The sequence below is a fragment of the Podarcis bocagei genome, assembly GCF_964188305.1.
Source record: "Podarcis bocagei genome assembly, chromosome: 14".
NCBI classification, from domain to species: domain Eukaryota; kingdom Metazoa; phylum Chordata; class Lepidosauria; order Squamata; family Lacertidae; genus Podarcis; species Podarcis bocagei.
In genome coordinates this window covers 11,088,522-11,115,060 of record NC_138139.1, presented here as the reverse complement: position 1 = coordinate 11,115,060, position 26,539 = coordinate 11,088,522, and the positions used below count along the sequence as shown (strand labels likewise).

Sequence of the window (26,539 nt, the reverse complement as noted above, 5' to 3'; positions counted from 1 at the left end):
AGAGACCAACTAAGGCTCTTCCCTATACCCAGCCCCATACCACATTTTGCAGATGTGACTTACAGTCACCCATAGTTGGAAACTCATTGTATGCAGTTATTGGCAAATTTATTTTGGCATTGTTTTCTACAGGAGTAACTATGAACACCACCTACAGATAATTGGTTCTCTGCCATTACGCTCACACCATATCTAGATGAGCATTTCAAGACATATTGTCCTTCCAGGCTTGTGAGGCCTGCCATTTGTTCATCATTGCATCTGCAGGGAAACAGTGCAGTGGGTACAAGCAAATTTTTATATATACTTATATGCCACTTACATGCCATTAAAGGCTAAATTATAATCAATTATATATAATGCTAAATAATATATAATAAAATTTAGTGTTTAATGACAGTCAGTCATATTAGTTTCTAAAGTAACAAATGCTCTGTGCCATGCATCTGTGGAGCTTTGCAGAATTTCACAGGATACGCCGCCTTGTTATAGACTGCAATTACATACCGTTCCACAGTCCTGATTCTGCCAGAACAGCCACAGAATAATAATCAATCCTAATAATGTTATTATTTATACCCCGCCCATCTGGCTGGGTTTCCCCAGCCACTCTGGGGAAACACAAAATAAAAACTGTTAGAACTGGATATGGAACAACTGATTGGTTCAAAATTGGGAAAGGAGTACGACAAGGCTGTATATTGTCTCCCTGTTTATTTAACTTATATGCAGAATTCATCGTGCGAAAGGCTGGGCTGAATGAATCCCAAGCCGGGAATTAAGATTGCCAGAAGAAATATCAACAACCCCAGATATGCAGATGACACAACCTTGATGGCAGAAAGTGAGGAGGAATTAAAGAACCTTTTAATGAGGGTGAAAGAGTAGAGTGCAAAATATGGTTTGAAGCTCAACATCAAAAAAACTAAGATCACGGCCACTGGTCCCATCACCTCCTGGCAAATAGAAGGGGAAGAAATGCAGTGAGAGATTTTACTTTCTTGGGCTCCCTGATCACTGCAGATGGTGACAGAAGTCATGAAATTAAAAGATGCCTGCTTCTTGGGAGAAAAGCAATGACAAACCTAGAAAGCATCTTAAAAAGCAGAGACATCACCTTGCCAACAAAGGTCCGCATAGTGAAAGCTATGGTTTTCCCAGTAGTGATGTATGGAAGTGAGAGCTGGACCATAAAGAAGGCTGATCGCCAAAGAATTGATGCTTTTGAATTATGGTGCTGGAGGAGACTCTTGAGAGTCCCACAGACTACAAGAAGATCAAACCTATCCATTCTTAAGGAAATTAGTCCTGAGTGCTCACTGCAAGGTCAGATCCTGAAGCTGAGGCTCCAATACTTTGGCCACCTCATGAGAAGAGAAGACTCCCTGGAAAAGACCCTGATGTTGGGAAAGATGGAGGGCACAAGGAGAAGGGGACGACAGAGGACGAGATGGTTGGACAGTGTTCTTGAAGCTATGAACATGAGTTTGACCAAGCTGTGGGAGGCAGTGGAAGACAGGAGTGCCTGGCGTGCTCTGGTCCATGGGGTCACGAAGAGTCAGACACGACTAAATGACTAAACGACAAAAGGTGCTTCTGAAGGAATTCCCACCTCAGGGGGTTATGGTAGGGGGAACAGTCTCATGAGGAATCCACACTTGGAATGAACAGCCCAGGCATTGTAAGAGGGACTTAGAGCTCTGACTCATCCAGGTGCCGGGAAGGGATTTGAGATAGGCTCCCCTTGCAATACTGGGGTAAATCAAAGGCCCGGAGAGGAAGGAGTGGACTCACATCTGTGCCCCAAAATATGTTTATTGTGCTCCCTCTTTCCAACGTCTTTCTCCAGCCTTGGTAGGAAGTGGCTCCCACTCAAGCCACCTGACTCATGTAGCAACGCAGTACCATCCTGATTTTTTCCCCCTTAGGAATGTTGGAGGGTATGCAATCATCTATAAATAAATGATTTGAAAGGAGAATGCCAGGAGCCAAATCAGGTGTGCTAACATGCAAGCAGTGGCACCGTTCACCAGGGAAGAAAATAGTGTTTGTTTTTCCACTCCATGTGAAGCATCCCCAGTGAACAGGTGCCTTCCACCTTTCTCAAAAAAACAACATCATTAGGATTGCAGCTCTGAGGCAGAGATGCAAAAGGTTAGAGGGAATAAGTATCTCCAGGGCCTCTTGAAATGCTCTAGTGAAAATGAACACATATACTGAAGTAGGTTTATGAACAACTCAATAAACAGTTTTCAATTCTATCAGTTGTTAGAATGTTCTTGCTAACTAATTATAAATATAACGGGCTAGATTCACTTAAAACTGAAAACCCATTTTAAAAACTTTCTCTTTTTAATTTCAGAAGGTAGAGAGCTAAAACATTCTCCCTGCAAAGGATAGCTTAAAGAATAGAAGGGTAAATGTATTTCAGGCCTTGAAGAAAAACGAACAGTTTTAATAAACTCTTGGTTTTTCCAATAATCCCCAGGGATGGGGAGTTTGTGGCCCACAGATGTTGTACTCCAATCCGCATCAGCCCCAAGCAGCATGCCCAATCCCATCAAGGTTAAGTAGAGCTATAGTCCAACAACATAGGAGGAACCAAAGGTTCCCATTCTTTTGGATTACCCCTTCAGAGTGTGACATGCTGATACTCCGGATTGCTCTATTACTTGGTTGTTAGCCACATTCAACTCAATGGGACTAACTTCCAAGTATGCACATATGTAACTGTACTATTAATATTTTTGCCTAATGAAATATCTCTGGAATAAAATCCCTAAGAACACATAAAAGTCTATGTTTATTTTGTTCTACTATGGCAGATCAGGAGTTTAACATTTTGCCCTGCTAGTCAAGATATGCTCAGTGCTGTGTCAACATAGATAAGATCATGTCTTCTCTACCAGTATTAAAAACCAACTGGTCAATGACGTTTTATATGACCAACTAGGATATGCACCTGAATTCCAAAAATGAGAGCTTTCAGTGGTTTAAAAACACTCTAATTCTACTGATTGCAAAAGAAATACCATACTTTTCTCTCTATAACACGCAGATTTTTTCTCCTAAAAAGTAAGGGGAAATGTCTGTGCGTGTTATTGAGCGAATGTGTGGTCCCTGAAGCCGATTGGCCCGAGTGCAGGGGCAAAAATCAGGCAAAAATCCGATCGCGTGCCTGAAGAGAGGAAGCTGTTGCTTTCCTGCATTCTGCCTCAGGGTCTTACTACCCACCCTCTTCTGTTTTGGTTGCTTTTTGCTCAAACGGAACAAAGAGCAGGGAAATCCCCTCCCCTCCAGGCAGGCAGAGGGGAAAGGAAAGGATCGCGTCCTTCCTTCTAATTCCTCTCCGTGCTCCGGTGCTGCTGTGTCCAGGGAAGCATTTTAGGGACTCACAGGCAGCCGGAAAACATGCAGGTGGGAGAGAGAGAGAGAGAGAGAGAGAGAGAGAGAGAGAGAGAGAGAGCGCCAGCTGTCTTGGGTGGGTGGGGGGACTTTTGCCTTCCTTTCCTCCCTCCCCTTAAACCCCTCTCCTGCATTCTTAGCCAGCTGCTTCTCTGCACACCCCTCTCGTGCTCCTTGTCCCTTCTGCATTTTTCCTTCCCTCCCCACTTAAAACGTAGTTACAAAGCACGGATCCACATGGATCCTCAGGATCTTTGCATTGGGTCACCCCAAGTTCACCATCAGATCACATAGCATGTCCATGGCTACAGCCTGCACCAAAAAAATCACGCACCCACTGTTGCCTGGGGCTGCAATGGTGCAAAAACGTGGTTACAAAGCATGGATCCACATGGATCCTCAGGATCTTTGCATTGGGTCACCCCAAATTCACCATCAGATCACATAGCATGTCCATGGCTACAGCCTGTACCAAAAAAATCATGCACCCACTGTTGCCTGGGGCTGCAATGGTGCAAAAACGTGGTTTCAAAGCATGGATTCACAGGGATTCTCAGGATTTTTGCATTGGGTCAGCCCAAATTCACCATCAGATCACATGTCTGTGGCCACAGCATGAGGCACAAAAATGATACATCCACTGTTTCATTCAGAATTTTTTCCCCTTGTTTTCCTCTTCTAAAAACGATGTGCGTGTTATGGTCAGGTGCGTGTTATAGAGCGAAAAATACGGCACTCCAAGCATTTAAAAAAACTGATGCCAAAAATATATTTTTGTAATCCGGAGTGTGTCACTTGTGACAGTTTTTACAGAACAACATGAAAGAGATTTCAAACAAAATCAAAACAAAAATACCATTGTATTATAAAAGTAGATGCCAATGTGTGGTAGCATAATATTTGTTTAAATTAAGTATTTTAATGCAATAGCCCCTGCTACATTTGGCTTTATGGAGGGGCTTCTGGCCAAGATATATCATTTGCTACATTGATTTACAGATGCTACTACAGTCAAAGGCAGAACACAAGAAAGTCAGGCTATATGGAGCAAAACCAACACAACTATGTGCTAATCATCACCAAGGAAGAATTGCATCCTACACTTATAGAATGCAAATAAAATAGATTTCAAGAGAATTCAGTTCCAAGTATGGCCACTTCAAACATTATTTACACAGCTTGACTGCTGCTCAAAATCCACATGGTTGTGGTGAAATTTGTTTCCCATGTAAATTGGCTAGACTGTACTAAGAATCTGCATCAGTGTCACAGCTTTGTAAGCTGCTGTGCAGCCAAACATTTGCACAGCCACATTAAATCCTGAGCATGCAGAGATGATGTTTTCCCATTACCATGTTCTGCCAACATTGGAATCATCCCCAAAGCTTACATACCACAGTGGTTTTCAAAATTAAATACATTACTTTTTTAAAAAGAGAATCTTCTATGGGATTCCAAAAGACCTTATTTTTTTTGTTTTGCAGTTGACATATAATCTGATTTTACATGTTTACATTTAAATAGCAGAGTCTCTTCTGCAAAAAAGGAATTGTTACCTATAGCCAATGGAAACAAACATTTGTTAAGGTTTTTTAGCCTATATTTCAGAAAGACAGTTTCCAGTTAAGGAACCCATACAAGGATTACTGCATCTATGATTAACATTTTCAGTGACAAATCGGTAATTTCTGAAGTTTGACTTATTATTTATTCTATATCTGTTTAAAAACAAGCAGAACAGTTTAAACTTTGTGCTGCTGTTTTAGTCTTGTACTGTTATAGCATTCTACTATTTTATGAGTTTCAGGATGTTATGGTTTAATTTTATTACATAGGGTTTTATTTATAAATAGAAAGGATTTATACAAATTTCTGAAAAAGAAACCAAAAACAAACCAACAGGCCCTAAATGCAACATATAACTTAATATACCCATAGCTATCTGACGTGCCCAGCCACATAAGGAAGTCTGCTTTTGTGCTTACCACAATATGTATATATGAGCTTGGAATCTATAAACCGAACTTTCAGGTTATGAAGAACAGCAGGTTCATGGAGATAGCTGAGGGCTGTCAGATCATTTTCACCCACAAGTATGTCAGGGTTTCGCAGGGGTGGTAGCTCCTTGGACTTAGCATCAAGGCTATACTGAAGTTCCTGGAAATTAAATAAGAGCATATATTACATGCATCCAAAATGATCAGACACATCACTATACATTTTTTAAAAGAAACGTATATGGATATAGTTGAGTACACATACATAACTGCCAATTTTATTTACAATGCACTGTAAGCCACCTTGAGCACTTGGGCTAATAGGCAAAATATAAATACAGGCAGCAACAATTTCAGGCATGTCTAATTGATGTGCAATCACCGCCATGCAGGTCCTTTTGAATCCAGAAGATGGCAGAGCAGAGGCAGAATGGGGGTGGGGCAGAGCTTACGGGACAGCGCACTCTGACGACGTACACGGGGGCTGGGAATGGAACCCCTGCGCAAAATAGTTGCCACCTGTACTACAAATAAACAAGACCTTTTGCAGCAAATGTTAGCAATTTTTTTAAAAAAACATGAAAAGAGTTAACATTACCTTGCCATCCTCAACACGAAGATGAAGGACTTTGTCTCCTGATTTATAATCTTTTACAAGTTCTGCTGATTTCCAGACTACTTCTGGATCAGGTATCCAAATCCTTGCATACTGCAAAACAAAATTAAGAAAGGATCAGCTGTATTTTCTAAGCAATTTGTATTGAAATAATACACACACACTAACATTATATAATAATATTTAATAATCATAATTTATTATTTATACCCCGCCTATCTGGATAGGTTTCCCCAGCCACTCTGGGTGGCTTCCAACCGAATATTAAAAACAATACAGCAACAGACATTAAAAACTTCCCTAAACAGGGGCACCTTCAGTTGTCTTTTAAAAGTAAAATAGTTGTTTATTGCCTTGACATCTACTGGGAGGGCATTCCACAGGGCAGGCGCCACTGCCAAGAAGGCCCTCTGTCTGGTTCAGTGCAATCTCACTGCTCACAGCGAGGGAACCGCCAGAAGGCCCTCGGCGCTGGACCTCAGTGTCCGGGCAGAACAATGGGAGTGGAGATGCTCCTGGGATGAGGCTGTTTATGGCTTTAAAGGTCAGCACCAACACTTTGAATTGTTTTCGGAAACGTACTGGGAGCCATTACCTTTTTAAAATTTTCAGCCTTGTTATGGGGGGAAATATTTACAGCAAACATGATTGTCTTCAGCTGAATTCAATGAGAACACTATATTGTAATAATCCAATGAACTGAATTTTATCCCCAGTTAATCCTATGGACTTATTTGAAATCAAGGATGCAATCCTAAACATGGTATCTAGGAAGTGTCTCAAGGGAACTCAAGGGAAATTATGCAATGCCCACAGGTATGTATTGAACGCTTCAAGGCAAAGACAGGCAGGAATTATTACCACCACCACTTGAGAAGAATTTCTGGAATTGTTTATTAATGCTAACTTAATAACTACGACTTCCGTGCACTGACTTAACTTTATTAAAAGATGTAGCCTATACAGATTGTTAGGAAATTAATAAGTGCTTGGGAATTTTTGTTATAATTTCACTCCAATGAACCCTAGGTTTTACTGCAGAATATGCCTCCAAGTACTGACGCTATGGACTCCACCAAAAGGACTTCAAGGCAAGGACTGTAGATCATCCATCAGGTTTTTTGTTTGAAGATTCTAATCTAGAAGTGCAATAGCCACTTTCTTTTGAAGAAAGATTATATAGTGGTCTAACTGGAAACTCCTTGTGGAAAGAGCAGACATACTCCTAAAGATTTATTTTCCCCGCCCACATATATAAGTTTTCTCACACAGCACATTCAGTCAAAGACATTCTGGTCCTGAAATCAGAATCCAAACTGTGCCCATCCCTCCACAAAATGCACCATTGTTGTCACATGCATCCACACAAACAACAGTTATAAATTCACACGTTGCACTAAAAGCATTCATTTAAAAGTTGCACCCTCTCTTCCTAACCTCAAACGTCACCAAAAATCATTACAAACTGTGCTCTGAGGTCCTGGTTACAGACAAACTCAGCTTTGCACTAAATGATTTGGCTGTAACAAACAGCTGTGCCACTAAATCAGGAGGGGATGTGAGCATGTGAAGGAGGAGGGGAGGACTAAGCATACGAGTACAGGGCTCAGTCATGGAGCAGCAAACCGTAGCTTGCCACTGCATCAGAATGAGTCCAACATTTCTTTAAAATTTTGTGGAAAATATAGATGGCAGACTAGAGGTCTAATTTGACTATTCAAATATTTTGATAACACTCGTATTTCACAAACTCTCAAGTGGCAAGGCTGCCTTTCCATATACTCCATCTGTCCCCGTCTACCAGGGACAGTACAGTGGTACATCGGGTTACATACGCTTCAGGTTACATACGTTTCAGGTTACAGACTCCGCTAACCCAGAAATAGTGCTTCAGGTTAAGTACTTTGCTTCAGGATGAGAACAGAAATAGGGCTCTGGTGGCGCAGCGGCAGCAGGAGGCCCCATTAGCTAAAGTGGTGCTTCAGGTTAAGAACAGTTTCAGGTTAAGTATGGACCTCCGGAACGAATTAAGTACTTAACCCGAGGTACCACTGTACCAATTTTTTGTTACCTGTCTCTGAGAAATGATGGCCCCTATTTTTGCCTTGCTAAAACTGTTTTAATGTGAATTGCTATAATTGCCATTCTTTAGGAATCAGCTCATTCTATCACCATGAGGGAATCTAGAGCTTACATTACTGAGTGGGGACAGAGCATACTGTTTGTAGTTAACACACACATATAAATCCATGTGCTGTGACATCAGTGCAGTATGCAGAAGAGTTTTTCATTTCACTTACTGCAAATATTTTGACCTGCGGTAGCGTACTATCAGACACTTATGATTTTCCAATATATCTTTAACCAAAAGAAACAAATGCCATATTGGCTTTAAAATCAGTGGATGACAGGCTATTGAAGACTAAATGCAATGCTGTATAGGAGTTGATGTGGATTCAGGAATGTACCTTTCACACGTATAGCTCTGATTTTCTTCTGTGAAATATTGGAGGCTCTGCCATTCTAATGTATTCTACTTTCTGGAACCTCCAGTCACTTTTTTATAGATTCAACTAGTAAAAAAAGCAGCAAAAGTAATAGGATATAAACCTATTCCTGTAGGGCCACCCATCCATGAGGCAAGATGAGGCGACCGCCTCAGGCAGCAGGATCCACCAGGGCAGAAGATCCCAATGTTGATCTTTCTTCCTCTTTCTCTTGTTCCTGATGTAGATCTTCCCTCGCCCCTTCTTCCCTGGCGGGGACGGGGGCAACCCCAGGTACCAAAATGTCTTGAGCCAGCCCTGCACTCCTGACAAAGCATACTTGGTTGTACAATGGCCAGTTTCCTGAAGTAAGGTGGCAGCTCCTGCTACACCCCTAGGGTGCTCTGCCAAACAGGCTGGTCTTGCCCATGAATGGACCTGCAGTGAGCAACCACTGTGTGCCTTTGCACTTGAGTCTGGAAGTAGAGGAGAGGCTGGCACATACCTGGGTGTGAGGGAGGAAGTACCCCTCAGTTTAAGAAACGTGATTAGACAATACAGAAATGAAGCAGGCAATTCAGTTGGAAGAGCTCTTGCAAAACTACACTAAAAAGGAAGTGGCATTCTGGGCCTTTATGCAGGCAGCTATGCCTGAAACTATGCAGCCAACACTTTATGAATCTTAGAAGCCATCTGGAAGCAGCCATTCCATCAGGCTGCAGCACTCCATTGGCTCTACCAAGAAACAAGCAACTTTGGGCTTCCCCTCACCTTTAACTTTTTCCACCCCAGCTGTTTGTTATAAGAACTCTGCAACTAAGAACGAGTGTCCAAATTTTCCTTCTTCCTCCTCCTTTTCCTTTTTTTACTGTGTCTTTCCTTTCAGCACTAACCTTTGAAAGCCACTGTGGGAAGCCTTTTTTGGCTGAAACCAGAGTTATCGAAAATCATTGGCGAAAGGGTGGTTTCAGTTCCCTAACCAAAGAGGATAAGTGATCCTTGGTGTGAATACGAGTATTGCAAAAGGGTTCTGTTATATCTATGAAGCACTGGGAGGGAAAGTTTCTGTTCTTCAAACATAGCACAGCAGATGTTGAAGTCTTATGAAATGCCTGTAGATGCACTGGGTAATCCTGGAAGGGGGTCAAATAAATGCTAACCACACTAAAGAGAAAAAAGAACAACTGGACCTATAACCTAGAGACAGTTCCTCCACAATTATGAAGCTTTATGACTCCTGGAACCACTTCTAAAGTGGGTGCACGTGATTTAATGGACAAGCTTATGGCAGACAAAACCAGGAACTACTTGTCATTGAATACAGAGCAAGCATTTGTTTTCTTTTTCTGTATTCATAAAAAACCCATTGTGTTCCATAGCAGAACTTAAAGCATCTAACTTAAAGCCATGCACCACACCGCAACAATACAATAGAATATGGGCCTTTAAATGTGTTTGAGGAGGGGGGATAATGGTTTGTTTTGTATGCATTCCGTGTTCTCATTTTGTATTCTTTGTGGCAAACCATCATCCTGTGATCTTCAGATGAAGCTGAATGTGCACAAGTTAAACGTGCATAAGTTGAGGGTCTACTGTATTCTCATGCAAGTACAATAGGGAGCTTCGGTGAACTCCAGATTCACTGTTTCACAGCCTGACAAGCACAAGACTCTGTAGCTGCCCTCCACAATGGAGACAAGAAGAAAAATGAAGTGGAAGAAGAAAAATGTGCCTCAGAAGCACCAATAGTTGTGATGTTTATTCTCAAACCACAGCTCCCCCATCCCAATCTTAAACCCAAATATAGACTTAGGTCACCATGCCTACCAGCACCTGCTAATCCAGAGACTGGGAATTTGTGACCCTCCAGTTGTTAGATTCCAACTCCCATTAGCCCCAGCTAGTATGGCCAATAGTCAGCAATGGTGGGAGGTTTGGTTGAACTATATATGGAGAGCTGCAAGTTCCACATTTCTGTGCAAAATAAACTAATATTGGTGCCTTTCCTATGGAAGCTGCTTGAAGCTGAGCACACATTTTTGCTGCTTTGGCATTCTGATTAGTGGATCTACATTGGGAACTGCTGCCCCTGTGGATCCTGCCGCCTGAGGTGGCCGACTCAGCTGGTTCATGGATGGGCCGGCCCTGGGGAAACTGGGGAAAAGGCACCACTGCAGTACACACTCCACAGAAATGCTTGTTGAATACTCTCTCTACTCAGATCTCAAGCAGATAAAGAACAACACAACTTTTAGAAGACATCTGACAGCAGCCCAGTATCAGGAAGTTTTTAAAGTGTTTTTATATGTACTGTAAGCCGCCCAGTCTGATATTTTCAGACCAGTGAAATCAGCAAGGGGCTGTTCATTTAGACAGCCAGAATCTGCACCAACTAAACTGTATATCTGCAGTATAACAACTGTAACTTTAAGAACTTTCTTTCCCAATCCTTTTTCCTTATGTGTCATGTATTTTTAAGAATGTAAGCCTGAGGTCACAGACCGTATTTGTACTGATTTTTGTAAGCTGTTTTGAGAGCCTTTTCAGGTGAAGGGCAGGGTATGAATGCTTTTTAAAAATAAAAACAGGAGCTGGGTATCATTTATCATTCATATATAAGGCCGTGCCACAATATCATAAGGAGCACCTTTCGAATCTCTGCTTGGGAAACCAAAACAGTATCTCCTTGCAACAACAGAGAGAAGGGGAAACCAGATTGCAGATCACCATAGAAACCAGACTGCCAGAGCCAGCTGAGCCTTCCACGTGAGATAGTTAAAAGGATATTAAGATCCTGCTACCACAACCAGAAAATGGTAGTTTTAAACATGCATGCTTGATCATCGGTAGTTTTACCAACAGTACAGATAACACTTCAATCCTTGCTTAAGAAAGCAGAAAAGAGTATTGTTTTAATAATAAAGCTGCATGAGGTGGCCAAGCTGTACATTATGTTGCTCTCATTTATTCTGAATTACAGCCAGCTGTATTCTGAAGCATCAGAACACCGACTCATATCAAACATGCAATCTGTAGTATTTATTATATAAGCTTAGCAGGGTAGTAATGCCCTGCTACAGATCTGTGACACTGTCCTAGCAGTTCCACATCAGGGTATATGCTATTGAAACCCAGACCTAAGAGAGAACTCTTGGAAACATTCTATGGCAGCTGGAAAGTAGCACAGATGTTCTGCACGGCTTAAAGCTGGTCTAGAATAGAGAAGAAAGCAGCAGCTGCTACCAAAAAAAAAACCCCAACCCTACCATCCATGAATATAATACACTGGTCTCAGATCAAGGGTGATGGATTGTTGGGGTTCTTTTTAGCAAAGGATAAATAACACACAGTGTCAGCACAAGGATTCACTTGAGACTGTTTCAGTGGCTGAATACTGGGAAGGCGTGAGATATCTTTGCAAAGAAATCCCAAAGCCGGAACGTTTTCCACAAATTAAACACAAATGAATTGGGTTTTTCCAAGATACTGCTAAATAGCATCCATTATATTATTGCAACACCTCAAGGACTGCCTCTCCCTATATGAACCAACCTGTACCCTGCAATCATCATTTGAGGCCCTTCTTCATGTGCCCGCTCAACAGGAGGTCCAGAGGTTGGCAACACAAGAACAGGCATTTTCAGTGGTGGTGCCTTGCTTGTAGAATGTTCTCCCCAGGGAGGCTTGCCTGGCACCATCATTACCTATCTCCAGGCACCAGTGCTTATTTAATGTTTGTTTAAGTCACTTTGACTTGAAGTGGCTAATAATAATAATAATAATAATTTTATAATAATTCTGCTGCTTCTCCTTGCGACACTCATAGACACACTTGACAAGATTTATGCAGAACAATTAACAAGTACATTTTCCCAACTCTTTTGCATACAACATAATAAAAAAAAAATAGTGGAGAGGCAGAATGAGGCATAGATGGAATTCTATCTCACAGAAAGAGCAGACACCATGAACTAGGGCAAGATTCCTCTTGTACTTCATGATACCATCTGAGATCACATGAACAAATCATCAGACCATATTAACTACCAAAACATTCACATCACAAGATGTACTGGAGGCATTCACCTCTTGACAACATCAGTGATGACTAGAAATAAGCTGGCTTTTCATCAGGAATTCTCAAAACAAACACCTAGGATGTGTATTTCTTTATTTTCTATTTGTTGGGTGTTTTATTTAAATTGGATGTATAGATATGGAAACTACTGTTAAATTGTTAATAAGTTCATTCCTCTTGTTACTTGTGATTGTGAATGCTTGAAACCAAGTTTCAATTTTTAAAAAAGTTCTGAAAACCAACAAAAGGAAAACAAAAAAATGTACACCTAGGAAACAATGCCCTGGGAACGTCTCAGCTCCAATCAATATGCACAGGAATTATACAAGTACCTTTCACAGTAGCATTTTGTCATTTTAAACTCAAGCAAGGAGTAACCAAAGAACAGACTCCTCAATAACGCTTACTCAGTTTCTTTCAGTGATGTACAAATATTTGAGCATATGAAATGAAGACAGCAGCATACATAACAGTATAGATATCCAAATAACACGGGCAAATCTATTCTTCAGAAAGTAACTGAACCTCAGCTACAAAACAAAGATCTAGACTACCACAGACACACACACACACACACACACACACACACACACACACGACGTGCCAGTGCCAGGTTATACACTAATCTTTTTACCAAGGAAGTAATGGCAGAATGGATTATTGTTCTCAATGCATGGAATCTAAAAAGATGCCCTTTCTCCAATGTCTTCATCAGGGTTGGACCTACTGTTAGGGAGTGAGCAATTGCCTCAGGTGGCAGGTGCTGGAGTGTAGCAGTATCAGCTCTCTCGCTCTCGCTCTCTCTCTCTCTCTCTCTCTCTCACACACACACACACACACACACACACACACACACGATACTATCCCATCAGCAGTACTGAAGTAAGATTCAGCTGCCAATATAGTAGGCTTCTGTATATTGGGTCCAAGGATCACACACACATGGAGGCGATGGATGGATGGATGGATGGATGGATGGATGGATGGATGGATGCTGAGATGACCTCCCAGAGTGAGAGACTGGGAAAAGAAAGGAAAGCTCCCAGGTGAGAGATGGGAGGGTCCACCACTTTCTGAGACAAGTGTTAAGAGCTTTCTCTGCTTTTGTTTTTATTTAGGTTTTTTAATCTTATTGTATTATGAAAAAAGCTTTAATAAAATCTTATGGGGGAAATGAGGAATGAAGAGGGGACTGTCTTGCCCTTTGCCTCAGTTGGCAAAACATCATGAGATGACCCTGGTCTTCCTCCATCAAAGGAAGACTCTTTTCATCAATGAAGAAAAAGACACAGCTTGTTTCTCCAAAGCTTTGTTTGTTTTCCAGGTATTTTGCCTCATACTTTGGTAGCTTAGCAAGAGTCTGAGGTGGAGTAGTCAAAGAAACCATAGTTAAGCATAGCTGTTGAGTTTGGACATTAACATTGCTGTGGGTTAAACCACAGAGCCTAGGACTTGCTGATCAGAAGGTTGGCAGTTTGAATCCCCGCGACGTGGTGAGCTCCCGTTGCTCGGTCCCTGCTCCTGCCAACCTAGCAGTTCGAAAGCACGTCATAGTGCAAGTAGATAAATAGGTACCGCTCCAGCGGGAAGGTAAACGGCGTTTCTGTGCGCTGCTCTGGTTCGCCAGAAGCGGCTTAGTCATGCTGGCCACATGACCCAGAAGCTGTACGCCGGCTTCCTCGGCCAATAAAGCGAGATGAGCACCGCAACCCCAGAGTCGGTCACGACTGGACCTAATGGTCAGGGGTCCCTTTACCTTTATAGTTAAAATAAGGGATGATTCTTAAGCCAACGGCAAACCATTGTTTGTTGCCAGAAAACAAGCAATGATTGGTCTGCAGGGTTGAGTTTAGACACAAACAAACCATGGTTTAGCACAGCGCACAAACTATGCCAAATATGTACACATTCTTTAAGGGAGGTGATTTTGGAGTCAATCTGTAAGTCCTGAAATAGCATATGGTGCAATCCTCCTCTGACAAGCATCATTTTGGAGAACAGGTGAGTGCATGCTTGAATATTATCACAAGACATGAATTCCCTGCATTTTACTCAAGTCTTCCTGATTTGGTGGTGGTTGCTACATTCATATGTGCAGGAAATTGGGGTTCTAAAAAGCAATGGTGAAATTCAAACACTGAGCTGCCAAAATTTACCACGTGCTTTTCAATTCCTCTCACAGGTCACAGTCCTGAGGCACTTTCTATAATGTAAAACATTTCAGCTATTTAGCATGATTAGCACATCCCTTTTCTTAGCGGCTGGCTTCTTTTTTATTTTTTGCTTTTTTAAATTCTCTGGGAGAGGAAGTGAAACTGTTACATGCTCCAAGACTTAGCAATGCAGCATGTCAAAGTACTATTTGTAAGACTGACTTAACACTCACACATCTCTACCACTCTCAGAAGCTACAGTGCTCTTTCTGGAACTAAAATAAAGGGGGCAGTTCTCCCTAGGTTTTTAAATAATTTGCCTATTTTTGATCTTTCAAGAGCTGGGAAATTTTTGGTGCGTCCTGAGAGTTTTGCTATGCCCTCCTGTTGCTGGTTCTATGGTTCCCCCCTGCCCGGCCCATTGCTTTTAGGTTTTGGGGTGGCATATACCGTATTTTTCGCTCCATAAGGCGCACAGGACCATAAGGCGCACCTAGTTTTTAGAGGGGGAAATCAAGGGAAAAAATATTATCCCCCCCCAACCCCAAAGAGCAAAGAAGCCAAGACAGTGAGTGAGATCCATCCCGCTGGCTGTCTTGGCTTGTGCCATAGCCACGCGCAGCCTCTCCCAGCCGGAAGAGAAGCCAAGACAGCGAGCGGGAGAGGCTGCGCACGGCTATGGCAGAAGCCAAGACAGCCAGCGGGATGGATCCCGCTCACTGTCTTGGCTTCTTTAGCCGCGCACAGCCTCTCAGGCCGGGAGAGGCTGCGCGCGGCCATGGCAATTCCCCCACCTCCCACAAAAGCCCACAGGAGCCGCGCACCCTTTAAGGAACACGTGGCTCCTGCGGGCTTTTCTATGAGGAGGGAGAAGGGACTGACTGGCTGCGTCAGTCCCTTCTCCCTCCTGGGGAAAAGCCCGCAAGAGCCGCGCGGAGCTTGTGTGCGGCTCTTGGGGGCTTTTCCTGCCTGCCTCCCCCCTGCATTCGCTCCATAAGATGCACACACATTTCCCCTTACTTTTTAGGAGGGGGAAAGTGCGTCTTATGGAGCGAAAAATACGGTAAATGTTGTTTGTAAATGAATGAATGGGTGGATGGCTGGATAAATAAATAAATAAATAAATAATGCCACAGCTACAGCTTTCACCCATTCAGAGGTGGTCATGAAAGTACCAGGCCCCTTTCTCAACTGCCCATTATTTACCAGTTCATCCCACTCTTCCTCCAAGGCCACTGAGTTGGCATACATAGTTCTCAGCACTCACACACAAACACCCGCCAACAACCACCCTGGAAGGTTAGTTATAGGCTAAGAAATGATGACTCAAAGCCCCCCGGTGAGTTTCATGGCTAAGCTGGGGGTTGAATCCATGTCTTCCCAGTCCTCCTTTAGCAGTCTAACCACTAGTTCGCCAGGCTTTCTCTCCACTAGCTATTGCTCCATCCAGTGCAAGCTCAGAGCCCAGGATGCTTTTTGCATGCTGAAAGGGCAGAGACTGCTGAACACCCAGAATGCCACAGCACATTTCTTTCTAGTCATTGGAGACAGAGCCCCAGCACAGCTTTTCATACAGTTTCTGGATTATGTGGGTTGTATCAAATGTAGACCCACTGAAATTAAATGAACACAACTAACTTAGGGCCATTAATTTTCAGTGGGTCTGCGCTGTGCAGGACTCAGCTGTATATGGCCCAATGTTGCTTTCCACAACAGAAACAATGACACAAAAAGAAACACCAGAGAGCAGCAGCTGCCACCTGCGACAATATAATGATGCTTCTTCCCAGCCAGGAAGAGAATTTCTTTTAATGCAATCAAAGAAGTGTGAGAATACAGTGTAGTGAAGCATTGCCCCTAACAGAAACACAAAAAAGAGCTTTTCTGACCACAACAAAAATAGCACCAGGCATTTTGGAAAGGTTTACTTACCCTTTGCCTTGACAAGTTTGTGTCAACACTGGTGCATTGGCTAGTGCACCTTAACAAAATGAAGACACCAGAGCCTCAAGCTGTATTATTCAGAAACCAATAGTTTCCTTACATTTGCAAGAAGAAGGCAACAGAAAGGAAGATTACAGTGCCTGTACAAGTTCTGGAGTGTGAGAAAGGGAGGGAGGGAGGGAGGCAAAAAGAGAGAATGCTAACATTGCTTTGTAACACTTTCCTGTAGCACAGCAGAGAGAAGATTCTAACTAGCCTGTTCTTGAATTTACTGTATCACTTCAGACTGCAGGTGGAGAATAATATTTTTGATGCTCCTCCATACTTAAGAAAGCAATCTCCGTAACACTCCCTTACTAGTTTTCCTGTCCATGACTAAACTACACACATTTCATCTATTTCACCAGTGCCACCTTCTGAAAGAAAACTGATGAACAGTGAGAGTTTGGCAGATTCTGCTATCAACAGAGACGTCAAGGTGAATGCCTGAAGACTAAAAATTTGCTCTCTTTGCTAGATCATAGCACAGCATGCAGCTTAGGCAAATGAATCAAAATACAAAGCATTATCATTATCGATTATATCGATATAATCAATTTTATCGATTATATTTCCCCTTACCTCTCACAAGCCCGGTCTGCTAACAAAAAGGTATATAACTAAAAGCAAAGTAAAAGTGCAGTCCATGCACTTAAATTTAATTAAAGAAATGCAAGTACAAATACAGATGATGTCACTGTTATTATGCTCCAACGACTGGTTGGAGCAACTTGAATTGCTATCTGAACTCATATAATTTGCAGAACAGTCTGAGAAGGCCCTGTTTCATAAAGTGATCTGTCTAGATCACATTCATTGAAGGCAGCACAAGTCAGGCTTCCCCTGTATGCTACTACCAGGACCCAGAATTGGGCTTGATGTTCAGTGGCAGCCAATATAGTGCTTTCAGAATCTGTGCAACGTGCGTCCATATCAATGCCTTACACAACAACCAAGGAGAAGCATTCTGTGCCAACTCATCTTCAAGGGAAGCCCCACATAGAGCCGTGTTAGAAACTTATATAAGCCACATGCCAGATGACAGCTTAAACCTAGGTTACTGTTGCTGCAACAGAATTATATATTTGCCAGAGGGTTGGACTGGATCACCCTCAGGGTACCTTCCAACACTGCAATTCAATGATCTCGACTACGTTGCTTGACTGTAGCTTGTTCTTACAACAATTGACTTGTCCCAGTATGCAAGAAAGAGACACACACACAGCGGAAGTGGAAATGGTATTAACTAAGGACTAAGGCAGAGGTTTTTAAACTGTGGGTACCAACCTGGCACCCAGAAATCTCCATACAGTTGCAATTGGATCCATGTCATTAGCGCCTGGGGAACTTCGAACACTGCCATAAAATGTATTACATCAGTTAAATTGGGAGCTCATGGAAGCATGGACAACTGCAGCCAACTGGAGCCATAATTGGTGAACCAGGGGAGCAGAGGCACTCCTAGCCACAGTGGCCCATGAGCACTCTGAGAACTTTTCTTTTCTAAGAAGTGCTACCCCATCAGAATGGGCTGTTTGCCTAATTTGCAAGCCCAAGAACAAGTCTCAGGCTTATAAAGATTCACCTTTAGTTTATTGTCCCTCATCCAGCTCATCACTGCCTCCAGGCACTGTTTCAGCACTTGCACTTTCTTGATTCAGATGGTATGAAGAAATAGAGCTGGGTGTGTCCACATACTGGAGGCATTGTGCTCCAATTCTCTGGCTGACACCTCCCATTGGTTTTGTGTAATGTTAAAAATATTAAGAAGTTTCACAGTGCGGAGAGACAATTTCCCTCCCTTTCATATAAGACAAGAATATGAAAAAGTACAGTGAAACTGATGGGTAGCAAATTCGGTAAAAACAAATAAAAGGACTTTCTCATACTATATATAGCAACTTACTTACAGAATCTGACAGCCACAAGTTTGTGATGGTGCCACAGATGACTTTAAATGGAGATTATATCCATGAATTATAACTCTATCAACTGCTATTCCTTATGACAGCAATAGGGAAATACCATACGCAGAGAAAGTCTACTTTTGAATTCCAGGAGCTGGGGAAGAAACAACAGAGAAGGGATGTTGCCTTCATCCCTGCTGGTGAGGTTCCCAGAAGCATTCAGCAAGCCACTGTTGGAAGCAGAATTGGCAAGATGGACATTTGGTCTGATTCTGTAGGGCTTTTCTTATGCTTAAAAGTCTTCAAGTTAACCGAACCAACCAAGTTTAGTTACTCACATTTACTACTGATTTTTAAAGTACCAAACAGTTAAAAAATGCCAAGAATCCCCATATAAATAGGCTCATGAGGATCACATTCCACTTGAAATTCAACTGACCTATGCTGAAAAAGGCAGTGACCCAATAAGATGTTTAAAGGTATTCCACATATGAGCAAAGGCTAGACTATCATGAATGCAGTTGTTTGTTATTACTAGTTTCCTAATTACAAAAAGGAAGCTTCTTTTATATTGGTGTTTGTAGCTTAATGAAACATCAATGTAATGCTATGATAGCTTAACCTTTTTACAGGAAAAACAGAAAGAAGACCCTGAAAAAGTCACCCTGCTGCTGGACTGCAATACTATATACTGTACACACTTTTCTAGGAGCACTGAACTCAAGTACTTTGGAGCACTAGTAATAGGCACATTGTGATGTAATAGGCACAATAGGAAAACATAAACAGTTAAAGGAGACTCATGGTAAGAAATTGGAGCAATGATTTATGGTTGCAACTTGAAACTAGTTTCCCAAGAATGCATTGGCCAAAAAGTCAACAGAGAGAAGTCAGTATTTACAGAGCTGCCATTAAAACAGAACTCTCCACTGCAAAAGGCCATCAAGCATACATTACATACCATATACATTTATGCGCTCGTAGCTCAGCTGAGGTTTTGTTTTTGTTTTTAAACACAGTTTGTGTTGCTTCCTTCCATTTATCTCAGTTTAACGTAAATCCCTTCTACCTTCCGTGGTCACTGCATTAGCAGCAGTTGAATACAGTACAGTATTGCCTTGGATCAAAGCAGCGCACATGTGTGTGCTTATTATCAAGATTTATATCCTGCCTTTCTATAAAGTATCCAAGGGGCCAAATCGAAACTCTTCAATTTACAGCATAAAATGTATGCACAAAAGGAAGACATGCCTTAATGGAAGGGCTCTACTGCAACTATTACAATGAGCAAATTATACTCTTGACCAATCCCCTGAGCCCGTTTATTTATTACCTGGCATCTATCTCTCGTTTCCCCTGGCTTACTTTCTACTGAAGAAAGTGCAAGGATAGAAATCAGCAATGATTATTCAATGTACCTAATACATTCAAAGCAGCGACGTCCAACTCCCAATAGACTGCGATCTACTCACAGCAATTAAAAAATGGCAGTGATCTATCCATTGTCGTTGGATAGACCAAAGTTCTTGAGCTTTTTTAGGAAGCCACAGTTCCCCCCATAACTGAGGTGCCAAAGATCTACCAGAAACACCCCGTGATCTACCACTAGATCATGTTCTAACTGTTGGAAACGCCTGATTTAGAGGATTGGGGAAGCCACACCTTGCTAAAACACCTTTTTACAGACTTAACACTGCCTTGTAACAGATGAATGCCACACTAACCCTCTTGGCTGCAACAAAGAATGAGAGGCACTACAAATAGTTTTGTAGTGTGCAAAGATGATTTTATTGTCTCATTAAAAGAAAAGTCAGAAGAATCTGACATCTATTTCAGGATACTTTATTTGCACACACAATCTTCATTACATTACACCATACTGCCACACAACAGTTCTGTTAAGAGACCAGCAACTTTTGGCTCTCCAAGTTGTTCAATTCCAGCTTGTTTTTACATGAATCTTGTAACTAAGACTTAGTGTCCAAGTCTGCTTTTACCGTCCTCCCTCCCTTTTCATTTTGTGTTTCGCAGCTTATCAGCAATATTTGTAAGGTACTTTGAAGGTACTTTTTCAACTGAAAAGGGAGATAAAAAATGTTTTACCCATCTTGCTCCCAAATGTCTTCTTTCAGTAAATAGTAATATATTTAATACAGAAGTAATGTTTTTGAGGAAATCATGTAACAAAAGAAGGAACAATATCTTCATTCAAGAGCGGCAAAGCAGCAAATTCTGACTATTATCTGTTCCCGTGTTCACTGAAGTTATTACTGGGCCCAAAGAAAAAGAGACTAAGGGGGGGGGAGTGAACGACACCTCTAGTTAAGAACAATCCAGCAATATCATTTCATAATATCTAATTCTTTGGGAATGTAAGTCTCCAGAAGCAGTCTTTGATACATGGGACAAAATGCAAATACTTGAATCTCATGATGCATAAACTGTTCCAGTCTCTGGTACTCCAAAGAGATCAAAGCCGAATACACTGCACATCTCTCTTCCTGACCAGATGTTTAATTAGCCTTCTCTATACAACTGCTAGATAAACAGTTTCTCTGTTCCGTTCAATTCTTAAGATCTCTCCTCTTTTTCCTGACAACGTGCTATATAAACCACATACACCCTCGAGGTGTCTGGATATAGAAGATTTGACTATACACAATGGTAGCTCTCAATTTCAAGAATTCCAATACATTCCAATACATCATATAATGCAATTATGAAAATATACCAGTATTTGTAGCATTTATTTACATTATATGCTTAGGTTATTTGTGCCTTCTCAAAAAGAACAGAGCCCATCAAGACATCTGGAAACAGAGCTGATGGTAAAATTAATTATCACAGATATAAAGGTCAAAAGACATTAAACAGAACTGAAACCACTCATTTGAGACTAATCTCTCATATTGCTTTTCCCAACATGGGAAATAAGATATACGTCAGGAAAAAACCACAGCTTGATCATAACCTGGAAATGGACAAGTATTACACTTTTGATTCTTATATCTGGCATCTACCAGAAAGTTTGACCTGGTTGAAGTGTGTCCAGCCATACTCAAATTACAGAATAAATCCTTATCCCCGGCTTTTCCTGAGCTAGACAGCTCTTGGAGCAATCCCATTAGGGTTACTTTAAAGGTAGATGCCATTCATCCTGTTTTAGAATATAATCAACATACAGTGGTACCTCGCAAGACGAATGCCTCGCAAGACGGAAAACTCGCTAGACGAAAGGGTTTTTGGTTTTTTGAGTTGCTTCACAAGACGATTTTCCCTATGGGCTTGCTTCACAAGACAGAAACGTCTTGCAAGTTTGTTTCCTTTTTCTTAAAACCATTAATACAGTTGTGACTTGACTTCGAGGAGCAACTCATAGCACGCGGTGTGGTAGCCTTTTAAGAGGTTTTTGAAGACTTTGGTGATTTTTGAAGCTTTTCCAAAACTTTTCCGACACCGTGCTTCGCAAGACGAAAAAAATCGCAAGACGACAAAACTCGCGGAACGAATTAATTTCGTCTTGCGAGGCACCACTGTAATCTCACAGATCATCTATGGCACATTACACTTAAGAATGTACCACTGGACAAGTTACTGTCGTTATATGTTGTTATTGTATTTAAATGAAAAACAATGAAAAATTATTGGGGGGGTGGTTTCTGGAGGCCTAAAAGCAGAGCCAAATATTTAAATAAACTAAATCAAATAAGTGTATCATGTTTCAAAATGCCCAGTTGTATCAAGCAGAACTCAAAAGTAGATAGTCGTTTTTGTTTTTGAAACATTCATTTTGCTACTTGAAGTCCCAGAGAACCTCTCTTTTAAATAGCTCATTAGCAGACTTGGGAAAAACTCTTAAGGAAACAGGAGTCCTTGCCCAGAAGCTACAAGCATTTTTTCTTCGTTTTAAAACCATTACTTTCTCTCCGTGTTCTTAGTCAGGCACACCCTGAGAAGAAACCTCTGAGGAATATAACTTGTTTGCTTTGTTGTCTAACCAGGAAGTTCTACCACATTCTGGAGAACCTTCTTTTTCAGTTCAGTTCAGCTGTTAGTAAGCAGATTCACAGGAGATTCAATAACCTAATCAGTTTGTAGCCTCCAAAATATTGCAAGGCTGAGAGAATATAGCAGATAATGGGGGTGAGTGAGAAACATCAACTCAAAAGCCAGAGAGACTTATAGTCCAATCCTACAAATACTTACTCAGAAGAAAAGCTTAGGTCATGGGTAGGCAAACTAAGGCCCGGGGGCCGGATCCAGCCCAATCGCCTTCTAAATCCAGCCTGCAGATGGTCCGGGAATCAGCGTGTTTTTACATGAGTAGAACGTGTCCTTTTATTTAAAATGCATTTTTATTTGTTATTTGTGGGGCGTAGGAATTCGTTCATTATTTTTTTCAAAATATAGTCCGGCCCACCACAAGGTCTGAGGGACAGTGGACCAGCCCCCTGCTGAAAAAGTTTGCTGACTAGGTGTTGTATCGGGTTTACACCCAAGTACAGTGCTTTTCAAACTCTTTTCTCTGGACCACACTTTCAGAATAACAACTTTTTTGTGCCACACCAAATTTTTTGTTGGGAAGAAATACATGGGGAAACAAAAAGAAACAACTCCTAGCAGTGCTCAATTTACAACATGAACACAACTATAATATGATCATGGGACATGCAGAAAGTATAAAACAACACAGCCGCATGAATCATTCCCAAAATATAATGTTGTTTTTGAATCTTCCCACCACACTTTCCATCCTCTCCTGCCCCACCCTTTGAGAACCACTGCCTAAGTATATGTGGACAGGACTGCAGCTTAAATCTCTCTTCAGGTATGCTTAAATAGAAAAATACCTAACAAATTGTTTTTACTTGCTCTTCAGTTTTCTCAAAGCTTAGCTGATCAACATATACTTGGATAAGTTTCCCTTCCTACAAAGTATTATGTTATAGAACTATCCAAAAGCAAATAATTAGAACGCAAATCAGCATTCCAAAGCTGAAAAGCTTATTTTATCACTTGTTTTAGTATTAGTACACTGACAACGTACGGTAGAGAAACCTCCCTCAAAAGCCATGACAATTCCAAACATAGTATAGCGACAAGAAGAAAGTACACATACCAAAGTCAGTTTCACTCTATAAAACTTATCCTAACATAGTCTGATTAACCTTGTTTACACAACTAAACCATATGCCCTATGGCTTGCCCACAATATGTGTAAAATGTATATTTATATGCAATCTTGCATCCAATTACAATTGAAGCCAGTAAGTTTCTTGTGTAACTGGACATAGGATTGCGGCCATGTTAGATGAAGTAGCAAGAAGTTAGCAAGCAGAGATAATGGTGCTAGATTCACAGCTGAGGTATGTGTGAGAAGAGAAGATAAACTTACTTTAACATACATATAGTCCAAATCATCAACACTTTTCCAGTATCTCTGGTGGTGCAAACTCCTGGTAATCTGAGCAGCAAGCATTTTCGCCTTCACAAGCAATATGTCCTCCACGCAGAAAGACGTATTTCTGAGAGTGGGCAAACTGATCAGCCACACAGTTCAGACTGACTAGCAGGCGTCTCCCAGCTCGTCTGCAAGACTGATATTATCCACTTTCAAAGCAACAGAAAAACCAACCATAACGCCCCTGTAAAGGGCAACGTTTGACAGCCATGTCAGATCACTGAATTCCTTCATTGTCAGAGCAATTTGACTTCCTTTGCAGCACAAAGAGCGAGAGTGTTTTCTTTCCATGCCACTTGGGAGAATGATAAAACCCAACTGTCTTGTGATAGTCATCAAATGGTGATATTCATAAACATTCCTTCAAACATTACTTTTACAACAATTAAAAAAAAGTTCCTCTATCCATTTACATTAAGCAGAGAGCTTTAAGTGCTCTTACATCTTATCAAATGATGGGCTCCCAATTACTTTCTCCATTAAAATTATAATTTAACAGTCAGGGAAGCTCACAGGGATGTTCATATTCCATAATCTGCACCATGAAGTAAAATCTGATGCTTAAAAAAAAGTGAAGGCTTCATGATCGCCCTCCCCCGTTTCTCTTACTCTTTATTTCCAGCCCCTGTCAACCTCTCCCACACTCAGGCCTGCCTCTCTAACCTCCTGCTTACATCCATTATATGCAAAAAACAACAACAACCCCAAATTCTGCAAAAGGACTACTAAGTCACTATTGCAATCAACAAGACTATCATTCCGGAAATCTATATTCACGCCTATAAAATGGTCAAAATGGTTAAAAGATTACTAGCTGTGCCAGGGCATAGATGAGGATGCTTCACAGAATGCACATCCCATAGAATGCACATCCCACTGTAAAATAACACAGCGCAAAAGGGCAGCACCGAAACTGCAATGTGCATTCTGATGCACATTTGCATATCAGATTCATATCCAAAATTGTTGATACGGTAAACAATACACATGTATCCTCAGGTAGATAGGGGCATTAGCATGGAACAGCTCCCATACCCTGACAAAACCAGCTTATGCATAGTGTTGTTGTTGTTTAGTCGTTTAGTGGTGTACGACTCTTCGTGACCCCATGGACCAGAGCACGCCAGGCACTTCTGTCTTCCACTGCCTCCCGCAGTTTAGTCAAATTCATGCTGGCAGCTTTGAGAACACTGTCCAACCATCTCGTCCTCTGTCGTACCCTTCTCCTTGTGCCCTTCATCTTTCCCAACATCAGGGTCTTTATGCATAGTAGCAAAGGTAAATATAGGAGCACCCCCAAGCTACATACCCGTTCCTTCAGAGGGAGTACAGCCTCATCCAGAATTTCCCAAAGTTCCAAACCTCAGAAGTGCTTGCCCAGAGTTTCCATCTTACCAGGATTCAGGATCGGGGGGCATTTTTTGGCTCTCATCCAGCCCACCACTGCATCCAGACACCAGTTCAAATAACCACAGCTTCTCCTGATTCAGATTTAACAGAGAAGCAAATCTGGGCAATAGCTGCATACTGATAGTGCAGTGCCCCCAGTCTCCTCATGGGTGCTCCCAGTTGCTTCAGCTAGATATCAAACAACATTGGGGTCAAAATAGTACCCTGTGAAACCCCACAGCAAAACTGCCAGGGGCAGATACATAATTCCACAAAGCTATTATCTGAACACAGCACTGTAAATAGGGAGTGGAACTGCAATAAATATAGTGCCACCAATTCCCAATTCTTGGAGGTTGCCCAGAAGGAAGCCATGGTCCATGGAATTGAAAACCACTGAAAGATCAAGAGCAACAAGGTACCGGTAATACTCCACCCAACCCTCTCCTGAAGCAAAGCATCTATCAGGGTGATCAAGGTTGATGATGTCCCCAAACCAGGTCTGAACCAAGACTAAAAATAGCTTCCTCCAACATCATCAAACATTAAAAACTTCCCTATACAGACATACCTTGGAAGTCGAGCGGAATCCGTTCCAGAAGTCCATTTGACTTCCAAAACGTTTGACTTCCAAGGTGCAGCTTCCGATTGGCTGCAGGAGCGTTCCACAGCCAATCGGAAGCCGCACCAGACATTCGACTTCCGAAATTCATTCGAAAATCACTTCCTGTTTTTGATCGTTCAAGAGCCAAAACATTCCAGTTCATAGGCGTTCTACTTCCAAGGTTCCACTGTACAGGGCTGCCTTCAGATGTCTTCTAAATATTGTATACTTATACTGATTGTTACTGATCTCCTTGACATCTGATGGAGTCATGGTTTAGCATTGCAAAGATGAACCACAGTGAACTTTGGGCTCACCTCCTCCTCCTTGCTGTGAGAAGATAAGGAAAGTTCACTTCTCTTTTAGATTAACCTCACTTTAGCATGCTTTCTTGTGGTTTGTCTTAACTTTGGTTAATGAAAAGAAGTCAGCTTTGTGAACTACTTTTTGAAGTTGGCTT

The 26,539-nt window shown here is 41.6% G+C and overlaps 1 protein-coding gene across 5 annotated transcripts in view; it reads right to left on the bottom strand.

Moving 5' to 3' along the window:
- Positions 1 to 26,539, bottom strand: part of MYO5A (myosin VA) — a 128,142-nt gene that overhangs the window by 93,756 nt on the left and 7,847 nt on the right. The window contains exons 1-3 of one of the 5 annotated variants that reach the window (XM_081169969.1): positions 24,021 to 24,336; positions 6,001 to 6,111; positions 5,391 to 5,562 (exon numbers count right to left, since the gene is read on the bottom strand). In XM_081169969.1, the coding sequence (XP_081026095.1) occupies positions 5,391 to 5,562; positions 6,001 to 6,111; positions 24,021 to 24,104 (367 nt within the window). In that variant the 5' untranslated portion in view covers positions 24,105 to 24,336. Of the gene's footprint in view, positions 1 to 5,390; positions 5,563 to 6,000; positions 6,112 to 24,020; positions 24,337 to 26,539 lie in introns of those variants that run through there. The other 4 variants (XM_081169971.1, XM_081169972.1, XM_081169973.1 and 1 more) reach the window with 4 other exon arrangements.